The sequence below is a fragment of the Mustela lutreola genome, chromosome 4 (genome assembly GCF_030435805.1).
Source record: "Mustela lutreola isolate mMusLut2 chromosome 4, mMusLut2.pri, whole genome shotgun sequence".
Classification (NCBI taxonomy): Eukaryota; Metazoa; Chordata; class Mammalia; order Carnivora; family Mustelidae; genus Mustela; species Mustela lutreola.
The window spans coordinates 122,375,854-122,395,278 of record NC_081293.1 but is presented as its reverse complement, the minus strand read 5'-3'; the positions used below and the strand labels follow the sequence as shown (position 1 = coordinate 122,395,278).

The 19,425-nt window shown below is 36.0% G+C and overlaps 1 protein-coding gene across 5 annotated transcripts in view; it reads left to right on the top strand.

The window, feature by feature from the left end:
- Positions 1–19,425, top strand: part of PCLO (piccolo presynaptic cytomatrix protein) — a 409,629-nt gene that overhangs the window by 25,410 nt on the left and 364,794 nt on the right. For all 5 annotated transcript variants that reach the window (XM_059170979.1, XM_059170977.1, XM_059170978.1 and 2 more), the window contains exon 3: positions 2,792–4,192. In XM_059170979.1, the coding sequence (XP_059026962.1) occupies positions 2,792–4,192 (1,401 nt within the window). The remainder of the gene's footprint in view (positions 1–2,791; positions 4,193–19,425) is intronic.

Sequence of the window (19,425 nt, the reverse complement as noted above, 5' to 3'; positions counted from 1 at the left end):
TATGCCCCTCCCCTCCATGTTCTTTCTCCCTCAAATAAATAAACCTTAAGACAAACAAACAAACAAAAAAAGCAGGTGGGGGTGCCTGGCTGACTCAGTCAGTGGAACATGAGACCTGATCTCAAGTTGTGAGTTCAAGCCCCACATTGGATGTGGAGCTTACTAAAAAAGAAAAAATAATTAAAAAGGAATAGGTGAATGAATTTTGCTTCTGCTTTGGTTATAACACTCATCAAAAAGATTAAGAGCAGCTAACTATAATGCAAGTCAGTAACCCCAAGGATTTATAATTTATTGTGGTTAACGTAGATGCACATCTCATAGTGTTTTACAGGAAAAAAAAAATCAGTGACAGAGCATAGGTAAAGAATTATGCTTTTAATTACATTTTCTTTTGTCTGCATAATTATGAGGTGATGTATCATTTAAGGTTGTGGAAAAATACAAATGAGCAAAAATGAACAGTACAACAGCAGAAGTGACATTGTCAGTAGGGGAGATGGTCAAGTAGGTTAAAGTTTATTTATGAAGGAGTTTATGTCCATCAAGAAGGGGGTAAAGTAGAGTGAAAGTTTCCTTACACTCTAGCTCACCTTTCATCAGGGTACTGGCATAAGTAGCAATTGCTTATGTTTTGGAATTCAGATATTTATATAATAAAAAGTTATTTTGTGAAATGCCTCAAACATACAGAAAAGTAAATATTAAAAAATATTGCAAGTACACAGATACTCAATACCCTTAATGAAAGCAAATGTAATGAACACTTTCTACCCATTTAAACAAATGTTTTAATTTTACTTCATTTCACATTTTAAAACAGAAATATAACATGTTAGAGTTGACAATCTCTTTAACCTTCTCTAAACAAAAGTTTGCTTTCCCTGGGATTGCAAAATAAGCCCTTTTATACAAATGCATGAGTTTAAATGATTCAGTGTGCTTTTTTACTTTTAAAGCCATTATATTAAGAAAGTCATTCAATAAAGTTTTGTTCTCTTACTAAAACAGCTTCACAGTATAAACTATTAAATGACAAAAGTTTTTAAGAGTTTAGGAAAGGCTATTTCAATTTCTTTTCAAAAGGAAGTTGTTTGCCCATAAGGAACATGCTTTTTGCCAGCCTAGCACTTCATACTTTTATACTGTGGAAAACTTTTCTGGTAACTCTGTTCCACATATTTAGTTGTTCACCATTAGACTTCTGTACAGAGAATCGCAGTGCTGAACTGGTAAAATTGGTTATTTTGGTTGGAGAAGATTGTATCATACAGAATTTGATGTTCTGAATTACTTTGGAAATATTTAAAATTTTGTATAATATGCACATATTATTTTGGAATTTAAAGAAGGTGAATGCCAAACATAGGTACTTTTATTTATCTTTTTATTATTTATTTATTTTTTTAATTTAAATTCAATTAGCTAACAGGTAGTACCTCATTAGTTTTTGATTAGTGTTCAAGTGCTCATCCCATCATGTGCCCTCCTTAGTGCCCATCACCTAGTTACCCTGTTCCCCTACCCATCTCCCTTTACACAACCCTCAGTTTGCTTCCCAGAGTCAGGAGTCTCTGATGGTTTGTCTCTCTCTGTTTTTTTCCCATTTAGTTTTGCCTCCCTTACCTCTGCACTATACCTTATATTCTACATATGAGTCAAACCGTATGGTAATTGTCTTTCTCTGATACACTTATGCTATCCACAGATACTTTTAAATTATGTTCTAAAATAAGTATCCAATTCAGCATCTCTTTATAATTGGTTGATCATGAAATGAACAGATGTACTTACTCCTATACCTGTGTTTATATATGTGTTGTTTATCTCACATCTATATATATCTCACCAGTTGAATAAGTATATTGCTTCCTTAAACTGCTCTTTCTAGTATATTCATAAAATTATAAGGAAACAATAGTTCCTCTGTTAAATCATGCTATTATTTGTGATAATTTGAAGAGATGCCATTGGTTTTTCTTTATTTTCCTAACAGAGAATGTTCTCTTTCTAACCCAGTGTGGCTAACAATTTTTGTTTTCACACATTTGATTATGTCGCCTTGGAGGGGAAAGTAATGCTCTGCTAATTTAAGAAATTAGCAACGTGTTAATAATTTGACAGGCTTACACTGGGTTGTGTAACTAAAAACTGTATATGAGCCACCAATAGAAAAAATATCTAATGGAAGTAATTTCTGGACTCTAATTTGTTATAATTCATCTTTTTATGATAGTGTTTCCTATTTCTGTGATTACAAACTTACAGTAAATCAGGGGCAAAGAATAACAAAATTAGGGGTGCCTGGGTAGCTCAATTGGTTTAGCAAGCAGCTGCCTTCGGCTCAGCTCATGATTCCAGTGTCCTGATATGGAGCTCCACATTGGACTCCCTGCTCAGTGGGAAGTCTACTTCACCCCCTCCCTCTGCTGCTCCCCCCTGCTTGTGTTCTTTCACTCGCACTCTTTCTTTCTTTCAAATAAATAAATAAAATCTTTAAAAAAATCCACAAAATAAAATTAACATTAGAAAAAAATACAACTTTATGTTCATTTTTACTTTTTAGTTTTCCAAAAAATATAGAGTGCTTAATTCTCTGAGGTTCACTACTTATATTTCTGTGTAATTAACATTATAATATTTTAATATAAATTAAGTAAAATAATTTGGGATCTATATATTTCAAGTGAGGAGTGACATAGTTTCCAACGGTACCATGTGTTTTTTAAAATTACGTTTTTGTGTCTTTACATTGTTACTGTCTCTGACCATTATTTCATATTATTTCTAGATAAAAGAGTGGCTCTGTTTAAACTGTCAGATGAAAAGAGCTCTAGGAGGTGATCTGGCTCCAGTTCCACTATCCCCTCAGCCTAAACCGAAGACTGCCCCCATGACTCCTCCATCCGCAGTGAGCAAACCGTCCCCACAGCCACAGCAGACTTCTCCAAAGAAGGATTCTGTACCCAAACAGGATCTCTCAAAGGCCCCTGAGGCTAAAAAGCCCCCACCACTAGTGAAACAACCAACCATTCATGGATCCCCCCCAGTTGCAGCCAAGCAGCCTCCTGTGGCTGAGTCTTCATCCAAGCCAACCCCTCCCAAGGAGCCTTCGGTCCCATCTGAGCAGGCAAAGGTCCCCATGGCTGAGGATAAACCAAAGCAGCCCAAGACAGTGAAACCAGCCACAGACGTGTCTTCAGCACCAACAGCAGCAAAACCTGATACTCCAAGCTCTAAAGTACAGTTGGAGGATCAACAGATAACAGCCCCTCCTCCGAAAACAGATGCTGCCAAACCCTCACAGAGTTTTCCACCAACGGGAGAAAAAGTCACCCCCATCGATTCTAAAGTCATACCCCGACCTGCATCAGATTCAAAAATTCTTTCACACCCTGGGCCTAGTTCAGAGACTAAAGGTCAAAAGCAAGTTGATTCAGTTCAAAAGAGGGAAGAACCCAAGAAAGCACAAACCAAAATGAGTCCGAAGCCAGATGCCAAGCCAATGCCAAAAGGGTCGCCTCCAGCCCCAGGCCCACGACCTACCACTGGCCAAACTGCCCCCCCATCTCAGCAGCCCCCAAAGCCTCAGGAGCAGTCAAGACGCTTCAGTCTGAATCTGGGAAGTATTACTGATGCCCCCAGGTCACAGCCCACGACGCCTCAAGAAACTGTGACTGGAAAACTCTTTGGGTTTGGAGCATCGATCTTCAGCCAGGCATCAAATTTGATCTCCACCGCAGGCCAGCCTGGGTCTCAGTCTCAGAGCGGGCCTGGGGCCCCGACAAAACAAGGCCCTCCTCCTCCACAACCACCTTCTCAGGGGCCACCGAAAGCCACAGGTCAGGGGTCACCAGCACCTGCAAAGGTTATCCCTGTGAAAAAAGAAACGAAAGCTCCAGTGGCTGAAAAATTAGAGCCCAAAGCTGAACAAGTTCCAACCGTAAAAAGAGCAGAAACTGAAAAGAAGCCTCCACTTGTTAAGGATAGCAAACCTTCAGCAGCAGAGCCTCAAACGCCTGTCCTAACGCCCAAGGTGGAGAAGACTCCCAAACCAGAATCAACCTGTCCTCTCTGCAAAACTGAACTCAATGTCGGTTCAAAGGAGCCTCCTAACTTCAATACTTGCACGGAATGCAAGAATCAAGTGTGTAATCTCTGTGGATTTAACCCTACACCACACTTGACAGAGGTAAGCAATTTATATATTACTTACGGAGATGAGCATATCATGTTTATTTTGAAGTATTTTGGTAGCTGAATTTCTGAGCAAAAAATGCCCCCCTAAAACAAAAATAGCCATTTCTAGAAAGAAGGTTTATCAATATTGATGGCACAGTTGAAGTTTCAATTCCTTATTACAGGTCTTATTTCTTATTAAAAGTTCATGTAATTAAATATTTTCTCGATTATGCACCAGAATTAAGAAGGTGAAATAAGCTGACAATTTAAAATAATAATTATCCCAATTCTTTGTGCAGTCAAATGCTCTACCACTGAGCTATATCCCCATCCCAATTCTTTGTGAATGAAAGACATGTAGCTTTGGAGTACCATCTGGTTTTCACTTATTCACACCAAGTAGTAGTTGTAATTTACTGTTCCCATGATCTTCGGTCCTTCCTGCTTCTACTACCTTGGAGAAAGTTTTGGTTGTTTACAGATCCATAAAGAACATGAATTTGTTATGTTACAAACACTCTTAAGCACTTAGTGTAAGTTAATAATATTGACTACTAGAAAACAGTGGTTTGAACTTATTAGGTCTAGACTTCTTATAATTCTCTTTGAGCTATTATTTGCCATAAATATAATAGAGAACTTTCAGAAGAAGTGTGCAAAAAAAACCAAAAATAAATGCAAAACAAAAACAGATACATGGGTTTCAGTGACTGATGTCAAGGAACTGTGTTTCTTAATTTTTTCTTAATGGGGTGATGAGACATTTTCTCCATGGTGTAAATGACCAAAACATAGATGGGCAAATTTCTACCTATTAGAGTTATAAAAGAATGCATCTGTAAACATTATGGATGTGTTCGGCTGTTAGAATATTTACATCTTGGGAAACTGAGGGGTTAAATGATTATTGCTGTCTTAGATGTTTAATAGACTTTTTTTGGGATTGAATTTTAAATAATTGTTGTTTTTACACAAATCAGAAATACTTAAGGATTATTTTTTTCACTCTCTTTGATTTTGCAATTCATTGGAATAGAAAAATTGAATAGATTTTAGCAACTATACAGAAGGAGGTTTAGAGATTCTTAGTGTTGTTTTTGAGTTAAAATTTTTTAGAGAACAAATTACACATTTTTTTTTATTTTTTACTTATAAAAGGCGTTAGGTTGCTTTGAAATAATGAGCATCAAGTGAAAGCGTTTTTTCTACAGACCTAAGCAGATTTTTATCATCTTTATCTGTGAAGAATAGAGTTAACGGAGAACCATTTTAAAGGCAGATAAAATTTGGTTTCCCTCAGCACTTCATGAGTGGTAACAACTATAATTATTACTTACAGTGGTTTGGATTCATTGCAAAAGCAAAACAAAAAGCAAACCTTAAATTTCTCCCATATATTTAGGAGAGTTGTTTTTGGTTGTGTATTCATGAAGCAGAAAATTTTGGTTTTACCATTACAATTGTACTTATTTCATAGACTTAGAGAATTTTGCCCTTTAATAAGGAGCTGATGGTGTCAACACAGTACAGTTTAATAGCTATAAAACAAATGGCATCACTAAAAACAAAACAATGTCTACATTTGAAATGTATTTTGGCACACTAAAAGAAAAGTGTAGTGTAGAGGGAGGATTGTGTGTGTGCATTTTTGTATATGTATATATTTGGACCACAGTAATTATGAGAATCCAGTCAATGTCTGGAGGTATGAAATGAGAGCCCTTGGGTAGAAAGGTGATAAACTTTTTAGGAAAATCTTTGGTTTTCTTTGTGTTGGTAAAATTATAATTTGGGGAGGTGCTCATTTGAAAAGGAGATTTCTTAAAGCACAGAATTTCCTAGGCCCTGTGTGAAATTTCAGTAGTTTGAAAATATAAGTGGTCTCAAGTATTCAAGTGGTTTAGGTGAAATTCTATTTTAAATATCACCACTGGGATCACTGTTACTCAGAGTATTTTGGTGTGTGGTAATTTATTTGAATTTGGAAGATGTTTCAGAGGAGGAAAAAAAAAATGATATAACAAAAACAGTTGTCTAGTGTTCCTACCTTAACTGAATGTGCTAATCCATGTGAAGTTTTGAGTTAGTAGAAGGTCTTAGTACCCTCCAGCCTTTAGGTAAAATCCATTGGCTGCCCTGTATCAAGGGAGTGAATGATGTTGGTTGAGTGATTCAGTATTCACATACCCCAAAGGACTTGAGAGGGCGGGCACAAGGAGTTAGTTGAAAAGAGAGGCACATTGTGTTTGCATGTGTGTATGCATACGTACACATACACTTCTAGAAAATCTTAAGTACGATTTACAGGCTTAGTTTGTGATGCTCTCTGAGAGTTCTTACTACTAATCTCTCCTCATTTCCTTCAGTTAGGAGCGATTAGTGAAGCACCTTCTCCCTGATCCTTGCTTTATTTCTATGCTTTCTGCATTCTGCTTGTGATTTTTATTTTTTGTTAACCTCCTATTTTATGCTTTTTTCTTATAGCTTTAGGGGGCACATTCAGAAAATACTCAGACAATGCAAAGAAGTGGTATTTCTAAGAAAGGAATCAACTTCGTCCGTTTATTTTTACTAACAAGGCACATTTAACTCTGTATTATAAGCCTCTGCTTCTACTCTACCTTATCACTGCGAGGCAGGTCTTTTCCTCCGGGTACGACTCTGCCTTCCCCTTTTGCTGTTCTGTTTCTCTGGTGGCAAGAGCTGGTTATGGTTAGTCATGAGTTCGGGAGCTATAGAGAGAGAACTTCCCCCTCCCCCACCTATTTATCAAACACACCTGTCTCTTAGGTTGCTTCCTGTTTCTCATACACAGCATCCCCCTCAACACCTGAGTTGTGCCAAGGGTTGCCTGCAGGGCCCTGGGGTGTAGCCAGGCTTCAGCCTGAGCCTCACGGTTTAACTCTTTGATGCCAAGTTTGTATAAGTGGCACCATAATCCAGTAGCCTCTGATAGCAAGGAAGAAGTCTCTTAGGCTTTAACTTTGGCCAACTCAGAGAATAATTTATCTTAGAGTTTTAAAAGCAGCAGCAAGGCTTTTGGAAAAAGCTGGTCTTAAAGAATTTGGAAGCATCCTGAGTAAACAGCCTAAAACTGACAATCAGTTTACCTAGTGAATTTTAATAATTCTGGTTCAGCTCAAATGCAAAAAGGACTCATAGTTACTCATTGTGGGTGTTGATGTTACTGTTTGTACTGTACCTTCCAAAAGTAATTTTTTACTATGGGAATAAAACTTAAGATTACATTTCCTCATGTTTCAGGAAGTTCTAAGGGTCATAGTTTTGCTTTGTTAGTAAGATAATTATGCAGGGTGTGAGCGATGCAGGAATAGCTAGCATTTGTCACTAGGCAACAGATGGGCCTTTTGAGCCAATTAAGACCCAGTGGTGTAACTGGGATCCCTTCAGATCTTTGGTCTCTTGCTGGGGTGGCTTCAGTCTTCTCTGTCACACCCTCAAGGAAAGCCTCATGGGCATGCGTTGATTTCTTAGTTTGATAAACATGTATCTTGCTTTCCTTTTAAAAATCATTACTTAGTATATTAAAAATCATATACCTCATACTAAAAAAGTGCCTAAGTGCACACACACACACACACACACAATTAAAAGCTGAAAGAATGATAAATCAATTTAGTCAAAATAATTCTATGAATAATTGTTTTCAAAAGAGTTACTTAACAGAGATACGCATTCTGTGTGAATATTTCTGACATGTGTGACAGAAAGGGACACTGATAGTACTTTATAACTTATGTGAGAGAGTTGACAAGTTCGTGGCTTGAAACAAAATTTTTGGTTTTTAATTTTTAGGAGAATTTGACCTGTTGCTTTTTTATTAAGTAACATTTTGTCAGAACAAACAAATTTGGATTTAAGATAAACTTTTGTTAAAATAAATTTAAAGTACTTTCTCCATTAGTCTTGTATGCATTTTTATGTGGTTAATATTCTGGTAGTTCTGTATTCAGTCTAACGTATGATTATACTTTTTCTCACATGATTAAAGACTTTGTGCCTATTATTAAAATGATTATTAATTTTTTGATACATGGGTATATGTTTTTTCATACACATTTTTCTCTCATTGGGTATTTAAACTGTTCCATTTTTTTCATTATAAATAAGATGAATGTTTTTGGACTGATATTTTGTATTTTTAACTGTTTCCCAGGGAAAGTTTATTAGTACTAATGTTATTGAATCAAGGGACTAGGACCCTGAAGTATCAGGTTATCTTTGGAGATAAGATAACGTTTGACATCCCCACCACAGGTGTCATGATTCCCTTCTTACTGCAGCTTCTCCATTCTCAAAAAAAAAAAAAAAAAAAAAAACCCCACTGAAATTGATATTTGCTAATTTGGAAGTCTAAAATTGCTATATATCATTTTTTTGATTTGTACTTCTTTGATTACCAGAAAGGTTATTTGGATATTACAGGTAAATAGACAATTCTCATTAGGATCCAGGCAAAACATTGTGTAGGGATTATGGGAAAAGGTAAACTGCTGTCACTGTTGATGGTTTGGTTTTTTGTTTGTTTTTGTTTTTGTTTTTGCAACAGGCTGGTATTTGACGGCATTTTTTTGACAGCAATCTTGTTGGATATGTTTTACAGTGATTTTAGATATCAGGCAAATAGATGTCAGAACAGGGCAGCTATCAAACTGTAGAGGTGGAATTCAGAGGCTGAGCCAGTGGGCTCTCTCCTGTTCTATATGTGAGTAACCTAGGGAACTGGATGGCCATTGCCCCTTGTTCTGTCCTCTCTTACCTATAAGTTGGGTCAGTTGGTAATGACCAGGACTTCCATACCAACACATTTGCTAGCATGTACATGAAAGCCAGGAAACATTCGGGACCCATGGAATAGTTGTGGCTATGTTAGGTAGTTGGACCTAGAAGAATGGGCACATTGAGATGTTCAGAAGCGTAGAGGTCAGCATCATTGCGTCCTTTTTCTTTCCAGAGAAGTCCACCCCTGGTCACCATTTATGGGTGGAAGAAATGACTGAATGACAAAATGATGTCCCTACTTTCATGTATAGTGAGTGTGAGGACATAAAACATTCTTGCTCCAGCTGCAGGAAATACTGTTCTATTTCTGGCAGTGAATACAAAGACTTTACTCCATGAAAATGATGACCATCTAAGTGTTCCATTGGTGGTAGTGGTGGTTGTTGATCTTTGCTTCTACCAACATTTCTGTACAGCCTCTTCCGTTACTTTCCCAGGACTGGGATTGCTGGACCATAGGTTATCTATACCTTAAACTTGTTCTCTAGGGTGGTTGTCCCAGTTTATATTCTGGCCAACTTATGCATGCTGCTATTTCTCTAGAGATGCCTTGTCTGATAAGATAGTCACTGGATGGATGTGGCTAATGAGCCCTGTGGCTAACTAAATTAGGATTCTCTTAAGTGCAAAAAGACACATTGGATTTCAAAAACTGAGTATGAAGAATGTAAAATATCTCCCTGATAATTTTATGTTGATTACTGTTGTGTAAGACTTTCCATCTGTAAATATTGCTATTACTACTGCTTTTTCATCATGTAAGCTCTGGGGCTACCTATGCCCATGCATTGTGATATAGTATGGTATAGGATGTATTTCTTTCTCTCTATACAAGAGAAATGACAATATTATTAGGTTTATAGATCTCTGATTATCTTTGGCAGAGTTCATTTTCCTTAGGTTACCCAAGATAGCTGGTTCTTTTTGCATGCTCTACTGAGCAGATAGTTCTCAGGGCTCTCACCATCAAGAGACACACTACTGATGCCTGGTCTGGTCTGGTTCAAGGATCACTGTTCTCAGGTGCTGCTACTCATCATTAAGAAATATAATTGGAAAAAAGAAGAAAAAGGAAATATCTGTTCTATTGACTATCATAATGTGGCCATGTCTTCAGGTCAGGACATCTTCTCTACGGATCTCTCTGGTTCCAGATGTTTTCTCTCCCATGTCTTTTCAGAACTTTAGAGTTTATTTATATTCTTCCTGTGGTTTTGGTAAAAGTCATCTATATTTGGGTCAGTTGCTACTAGGAAACTCAGCAATACAAAATACTAGAATTCACGTCATTTGGTCCACTATTTTCTCCCTTTCTTTTTTTGATGACCATGTATTTTACTTCTAAAACTCTATTCCAGGGGTGCCTGGGTGGCTTAGTGGGTTAGGCCTCTGCCCTTGGCTTGGGTCGTAATCTTGGGGTCTGGGGATGAAGCCCCGCATCGGGCTCTCTGCTTAGCAGGGAGCCTGCTTCCCCCCGGAAAACCTGCTCTGCCTACTTGTGATCTCTCTTTCTCTCTCTCTCTCTGTCAGGTAAATAAATAAAATCTTAAAAAAAAAAAAAAAAAACCCTCTATTCCAGTAATTTGAAGGCCGCCTGGGTGGTTTGGTTGATTAAGCTGCCTACTCTTGATTTCTGCTCAGGTCATGATCTTGGGGTCGTGGGATTGAGCCCCACATTGGACTGCATGCTCAGCATGGAGTCTGCTTAAGATTCTCTCTCTCTCTTTACCCCTCCACCCCTCTGTGCACAGATGCTCTTTCTCAAATAAATAAATACATGGAAAAAATAAAACTCTATTCCAATAATCTGAATTACAGAAGTAGTATTCCCTATAACAATCCATAGGATACTGAAGTGTCTGAAGAGAAATGAGTAGCTTCCTCTCCACCATGTACTTCATATTAATGACACAGTATCTATTTAGACCATCTTTTTCTTTTTTTTTTGCTTTTCATTTTTAAAATTTTTAATTGATGTATCATTGACAGGTAATATCAAATTAGTTTAAGGTATAACAGCATAGTCATTCAACAATTGCATACATTATGAAATGCTCAGCACAGTAAGTGTATTGCAGTATTATTGACCATATTCCCCATGCTGCCCTTTTCTTCCCCATGGCTTATTTATTTTATAATTGGTAATTTGTGCCCCTTAATCCCCTTTGCCCATTTTATCCATTTTCCCACCCCTCCCCTCGGGTAGCCATCAGTTCTCTAAGAGTCTCATTCCTTTTTGTTGCTTATTTGCTCATTTGTTTTGTTAATTAGATTCCACATAAAATGAAATCAAATGATTTTTGTCTTTCTCTGGCTTATTTCATTTAGCATACCCTCTAGGTTCATTATTGTTGTTAAGAATGGTAAGATTTCATTCTTTATTTTTTTTAATGTCTGAGAAATATTCCATTGCATGTATATAGCACATCTTTGTTTTCCATTCATCTATGGATGGACCCCTGGGTTACTTACTTATCTTGACTATAGTAAATAATGCTGCAACAAACACAAGGGTACATTTATCAGCGCATATATCAGAATCATATTCAAATAGTGTTTCTGTATTCTTAGGTTAAATATGCAGTAGTGGAATTACTGGATCATATGGTAATTCTATTTTTAATTTTTTGAGGAACCTCCATACTGTTTTCCAGAGTGGCTGCACCAGTTTGCATTCTCATCAACAATGCATGAGGGTTCTTTTTTCTTCACATCTTTGTCAACACTTGTTTCTTACATTTTTGTTGTTAGCCATTTTGACAGGTGTGAGGTGATATCTCATTGTGGCTTTGATTTGCACTTCCTGGATGATGAGAGAGGTTGAACATCTTTGCGTGCATCTCTTGGCCATTTCTGTATCTTTTGGAGAAATGTCTGTTGATATCTTTTGCTATTTGTTATTTGGGTATTGAGTTGTATCAGTTTTTTATATATTTTGGATACTGACCCTTTATTTGATATATCCTTGGCAAATATCTTCTACTATTCAGTAGGCTTTCTTTTATTTTTATTGATTGCTTTCTTATCTGTGCAGAAGCTTTTTATTTTGATGTAGTCCCAGTTTACTTTTGTGGGTTTTTTTTTCCCCTTGCTTTTGGAAACATATCTAGAAAAATTTTGATATGGCTCATGTCGGAGAAATTGATGCCTCTGCTCTCTTCTGATTTTTATGTATCACATTTAGGTCCTTAATACATTTTGACTTTATTTTTGTGTATGGTATAATAAAGTGATCTACTTTCATGCTTTTGCATGTAGCTGTCCAGTTATCCCAACATCATTGTTGATACTTTCTTTTTCCTATTGCATATTCTTGCCTCTTTTGTTGAAGATTAAATGACTATATAATCATTGGTTTTTCAGGGCTTTCAATTCTGTTTCATTGATCTATGTGTCTTTGTTTGTGCCAGTACCATACTGATCTGATTACTACAGCTTTGTACGTGTATCTTGAAATCTTAATTTGTGATACCTCCAGTTTTGTTATTTTTCAAGATTGCTTTGGCTATTCAGTGTCTTTTGTGGTTTCATGAAGCTATTAGGGTTTTTGTTTGTTTGTTTGTTTGGTTCTGTGAAAAATGCTGTTGATATTTTGATAGAGTTTGCATTAAACCAGTATATTTCTTTGGGTAGTATAGACATTTTAACAATATTTGTTTTCCCAAGTCCATGAACATGGAATATGTTTCCATTTGCATCATTTTCTGTTACTTTCATCAATGTTTGATAGTTTTAAAGAACAGGTCTTTCATCTTCTCAGTTAAATTTATTCCTAGGTATTTTATTATTTTTGATGCAATTGTAAATGGAACTTTTTTCTTAATTTCTTTTGCTGCTACTTCATTATAGTGAATAGAAATGGAACATGTTTCTATATATTGATTTTGAATCCTATGACCTTCCTGGATTTATTTACAAGTTCTGATAATTTTTTGGTGGAATCTTTAGGATTTACTATACATAGTGCCATGTCATCTGCAAATAGTGGAAGTTTTACTTATTCCTTACCTATTTAGGTGGCTTTTATTTCTTTTTGTCTGATTGTTGTGGCTATGAATTGTAGGACAACATTGTTCCTGATCTTAGGGGTAAAGCTCTCAACTTTTCACTATTAATTATGTTAGTTAATTATGTTTTCATATATGGCTGTTACTATTTTGAGATATGTTTCTTTAATCTGATTTTTAGTATATCCTTTGTCATGTAGTAAATTTCCATTAAAAACCAGTTTACTCTTCTAGAGTCTTTAATTAGTACTGTTCTATGTCTAGTCTGTGGGGTCAGTACCTTACTATTTTTATTAGTCTAGTTTTTTTTTTAATAAGATTTTTTTAAAAAATTTATTTATTTGACAGAGAGAGATCACAAGTAGGCAGAGAGGCAGGCAGAGAGAGAGAGAGGAGGAAGCAGGCTCCCCGCTGAGCAGAGAGCCCAATGCAGGACTCCATCCCAGGATCCTGAGATCATGACTTGAGCCGAAGGCAGCGGCTTAACCCACTGAGCCACCCAGGTGCCCTATTAGTGTAGTTTTAATATTTAAAGATATTAAATATCCATGAAAACCTTAATAAAAAGTCTATTGGTTAGAGTGTATATCTGGCTAGGATTTAACTTTTCCTTACTTATAAACTAATAAATTAACTTGTTACTATTTCATAGTTACTCATTGTTGACATGACACTTATGGGTCCGAGACAAAGAACTTTGTTACTCACAGCACAGCAGGCAGCATGAACATCACAGTATTTGCATCAGTTCACCTTGCCCTCCACTCTTATGTGAGTCATGTGATATGGGCCTATATCGATACTGCACATGTAGTGAATTCTTCACATATGAAGAACACTGAGCTTGTCGAATCTACCTTTTATGCAAACTGTAAGCTAGCCTGCTCTTTGCCCTAGGAGAAGACATTACCTCATCCTTTGTGGTTGCTCACTGCCTGCACAAAACTCAAAAATAGCCTAGATGAAGAGCAGCCAGGGTCTTGCATTGTTGGCATAACCTGTAAGACATGTAGGAGCAGGAGTGACCCCCTGTGGACTGTCTTTCACAAGAGGGATTAATAATCCAATGGATTTAAACTTAAAATATTGTGAATACCTCCTTAAGATGATGTTAAATATAGAGACCAAGGATGTGAAATAGTGAAAAGTGAAATTATGCTGGTTTAGGTCAACTTCAACCCCTTGACACAGGGTTGGAAGCTGCCCATTTGGAAATCTCTCTTATTCTTATGTCTGCTTCTCATCCAACTCCATGAAACTTCCATGAAAGTAGACTACTTATCAAACTTCATACTTAGGTAAGAAAATGAGGCTCAGGGAACTGAAATAATATGCTTGCGATTGGGGCCAGATAGTGGTTGCTAAGTACTGAATAAAATACTCTTTTTATTGTTTGTTTTCTGCAGCTCTCTTAAAAATTTCTTTTCCTTTACTTAAATTTTGTGAATGACATTAACAAAAAGCAGACATTTGCAAAGCAGACAACCCAGTCTTATATTCAAACAAGCAGTTGCTCCTGGTGAAACTGCATACTCCACAATTTAATATGTATTAACATTTTCTTGCTCCATTTGTATGTGGATTACATGATCCTACATATAAATATAATGTTACTGTGATTTGAAAATAAATTTGATGGCATTTTCATAATACAGATGGGTTTATGTGCATGATTCCGAAATTACTCATTCATTAAATTATAGAAATCTTTCTAATCAGGTAGCAAAATAATGTTTTAGTTCTACAGATGACAGTCTACAACACTGATAATGTCATCTGCATGGTCATTTTATACAGCTTATAGATCTATCTTACTGTAGGAGGAAAAATGGTAATAGATATTCATAGAAGTAATTGAAACAATATGCTTTGCTTTAATAGTTTTCCACATTGGAAATTATATATCTATATCTATGTATCTATATATATCTGTATATGTATATATGTATGGTATGTATGCACATTTATTTATGTGTATTTTTAGATCTAAAAATAGAAATTGCCCTAGAAGGAAGTTAGGCCTTATAAGACCATAGGGTTTAATTTTGGGAGATAACATACATAGTGTTGTGTATTAACATATAGAACTGTGAATCACATCTGCCTTGTCAATTTCTAGCATGTGTAGTCTCAAGTGAAAATACCATCAGGGGAACTCAAAATATGTCTTAGTATTGAATTAGCCATTGGAATAAAAATAACCTCACCTGTGTGGACTGCCTAAACTTGGACTTAACTACTTTCTGTTTCTCTTTTGTCTTCTAAAACAATGTTATAAGAAAATATGTTTATGGATGGTTAAATGTAAGCAGACATGTCGTTACGGACAATTAAATGTTAAAAGACATGTCATTTTAATTTTCCCATTTGGGAAGGCACAGAAAGAAGGAATACTCTTCTAATGTTTTCAGTTGCTTGTTTTGTTAATGTTATAATAAGGCTCTTTTAACAGCTAATAAATATAAAGGATGGTGGTGAGTTCATCTTGTTTTTAAATCCTGAAATTAACTGTGTATTCACTTACTCTTTTATGCATGTCAGAGTAACATTCACTCCACATTTTTCACCTCATTTCAGTTTTTTCACCATTGAGTAACTTTGTAGGTAGAATGATTTTTTTTCTGCATACCACATATTGTCACTATTCTCATCCTAAACTACCCTCTCCAGCAGTTTTCTTTTGCACCTGCGAAAAATAGAACCTTTCCACCTGAGTCAAACTTCCAAAGGAAAGCTAATTAAAGCACTCGGTTAAACTATAAATTTTCATTGCGTAAACTGTATGTGTGAATGCCTACTAATTTCTTTGGCTATTTACTCAGCCTTCCTGAGACTCTCTGGACTTCTGACTTTTATTCTATGTCATGCATTTATTCTTCCACTCTTGGCTAACTCATCAACATACTGTAATACCTGAGTATCTACTGAAAAAATAAATACTCTCCACTTTGAGAAGGACATTCATATAGAAGTAATTATGTAAGTATTACTTAAGTGTACCAAACCATTAATAATAGACTTAAGAGACAAAGAAGTGAACAGTGTCAGCTGAGCCATGCCAAACAAAAGATCGAATAGGTTTCATGACTTTTTTTTTAAATTAATTTTTTATTTTTTATAAACATATATTTTTATCCCCAGGGGTACAGGTCTGTGAATCACCAGGTTTACACACTTCACAGCACTCACCAAAGCACATACCCTCCCCAATGTCCATAATCCCACTCCCTTCTCCCAACCCCCCTCCCCCCAGCAACCCTCAGTTTGTTTTGTGAGATTAAGAGTCACTTATGGTTTGTCTCCCTCCCAATCCCATCTTGTTTCATTTATTCTTCTCCTACCCACTTAAGCCCCCATGTTGGAAGTGGTTTCATGACTTTTATAAAAAGGACTATTCTCTATTTAAAAGCCTTGCATGCTTAATCACCTAGAGTTGCTTTTCTCATGGCACTGTAATGCAGGATACATACATACTACTTGATAATCCATACTAATTGATAATAGTTGATAATACATACTAATTGATGGACCCAACACAATCTGATACCTGTTTGAATACTCTAGGACCTTTTCTTTAATGTATTTTATTAAAGTGTAGTCTCACCAGATGCTATACTAAAAACATGTTCCTTGATCGAAAAGATTATCAAGTGCTTTATATTTAATCCCTTTTAGAGATGTAAATGGCATATATTAACAGTATGAGAAGTCTTTCCACATAGAACTTTTACCTCGTAGATAAAAAATTTATTTTACAACACAGTCTTTTTATTTATTTGACATAAATGGCTTCTAGAAGACACATATTGCACAAGAAGTAGTATTTTAAATATTAAATACATTTGAATTGATGCCTTCATTTTATTCTTAGAATTTTCTTTTGCTGCCATACATTATATGGTCTAGAGAAAATTTCCATTAAAATGTACCAAACACACACTTTGTATTCAGCATGTTCCATATTGAAGTCATCGTTTTTTGCCCCATGTTTTTTCTCATGTGTTCTCTGCCATGCTGAAAGGCATCATAAATCCTGAGAGTCACTCCAGACTTCTGTTTGTCTTTCATTCCCCAGAAACTCTGACTTTCAATTGGTATTGATTCTACCTGCTAAAGGTATCTTTGTTGCCATATATCTTTCTTATCCTCACTGCTAGAGCCTTGTTCAAGTCCTTATTTATCATCTCTGTTACGGTAGTAAGGCCCCGAACACTTTATTTGGGGAAACTCGGTTTCTCAAAATTCATTCTCCAAAAAGTTTGTGATTATTTGTGCAGTGTCTTTGTTTATCATGTTCTACTGAATTCCTAATCTTGTCTCAAAGAGGACTATATTCAATGCCATGATCAAAGTATATACTTTAAACTGTCTATACCTTTTCTTGTGCCTCAATGGTCTCCACTTCCTTGTATTTTGGTCTTCTATTTTTTGAGATTCATGCCAAATATCATTTCCCCTCATGTTCTCATACTTTAGTCAGCCCTATTCTATAGTATTGTAATTTTCTCTTTATTTGTGTAATCTTACCAGAATGTGTTCCCTGCTGCACCACTAGTACCATTAAAATGCCAGTTCATGGTAGGTAGTTAATACATATTTGTTCAGTGAAGGCAAAACAGAATTTAGGGAAATGCCGTATAGAAGGAAATGCATGCTTCACGTTAGTAGCATTATAACTGTAGTTAGAAATAGCTTGAAAGTTATTTAGCCTTATGTTTGCTGCAAGGATTTTTAGTCTTTCAAAGAAGTCTTATATACTCACATGTATCATTTCACCCATGTTCTTCAAGTACAGAGGAATGAGAAAGATGAGCTTTTTTGTACATGAAACAAAAGGAACTTTCTATATTTCATTTTTCTTAAAAATCACCTTAATGAGTCTAATCTATATCATTATTTAATAGTATAATTTGCTACCTGCTTTCCATATGGCAAAAAATTCTCACCCTGCTTTCTTTTTTCTCTTTTCATAGCATTTATTATCTTGTAACATGGTAGTTAATTTATTAATTTATTGTGATTTTTTTGGACATTATCTCTCTACCTTACTAGAATACAAGTTCTATGCATGCAGGCATTTGACATACAGTATACTCTCACAAAATCCAGGTGTTTGGCATACAGTAGACTCATGCAGAATCTTTGTAGAGTGAATGAATTAAGCCTATATAGTTATTACAGATGTGTATCCAAATAAGGTAAACTGCAATATTGAGTCAGAATGCTAATGTCGGGGCGCCAGGGTGGTTCAGTAGGTTAGGTGTTGGACTCTAGGTTTCTGCTTGGGTCAAGATCTCTGGGTTATGAGATTGAGCCCCACGACAGGATCTGTGTTCAGTGGGGAGTATCCTTCTCTCCTTCACCCTCTGCCCCTCTCCCTACCTGCACGTGTTCTCTCTTTCTTTCTAAAATAAATAAATAAACCTTCCATCTGGTTAGCCGCAAATGTTCTTAATGTCTTTCCTACCTCCCCTTTTCCAAGGCCTCATTTCAAAAGGTGGAAGGAAGACTCATACATCACATCTTTTTAAAAACTTTCCCCCAAATAAATTGCCCTTATAAAATTGGGCTTATTAGGGACAATGTATCTTCTGTTACAGCTGAGAGATACATGAATGAAACTAAGCTTCAAGGAAAAGAGACAGTGGGTTTAGTGACCTGTAGAGAAAGAGGCAGCGTATGCTGTCAAGATGGCCCCTCTGCCATCTCCTAGTGGCTTGGTTTCTTTACCTGTAAAATGGGCATGATAATAAGAGGACTGACTTCATGGGGCTCTTGTCAGGATTAGAAGATCGAATACATGTTACGATTCCAGAACAGTTCCTGGCAGCTGATAAAGCTCAGTAATTGATAGTTTTGCTAGCTGCGGTTGCTAGATCTGGAAGGCATACGGTATCAAGATAACACCTTTCGCTAAGACTTGATAAAAATGATTCTTTTCTAAGTCAAGTTTTACTTCTAAGGAAAGCTAAGCTGCTTAATGAAATGTGTTTTGATGTTAAATGGCAAGCCTTTACTCCAAGCTTAAAAGATTATTTCAGATTACTTTGTATAATGTGGTAAAAAGTAATGGGCCCTGACTAAAATGAAAACACATGCATTGCTGTTTTTATGTGCGATGTCAACCATGCTTCTATTTTTACTTAACGAGCTTTTCTCTGTGATTGTGGCATATTAATATGAATGCTTTCTTTACATATGAAATGAAATGAAAGTTCTCAGACTTTGAAAAGACTTTTATCGAGAGAATTTTTATCATGGATTTTCTTAAAATGAGTATACTTGGAAAGTCTTAGAAAATTGCTGGGAAGTAATTATCAACAAGAATATGTCGACATAAAAAATGCTCACTGAAATTTATGGCTGAATGGCTCAATTCATGTCAGCCATGGCCTGAGATTTATTTTCTTTTCTGACATTTAAATAAGTTATT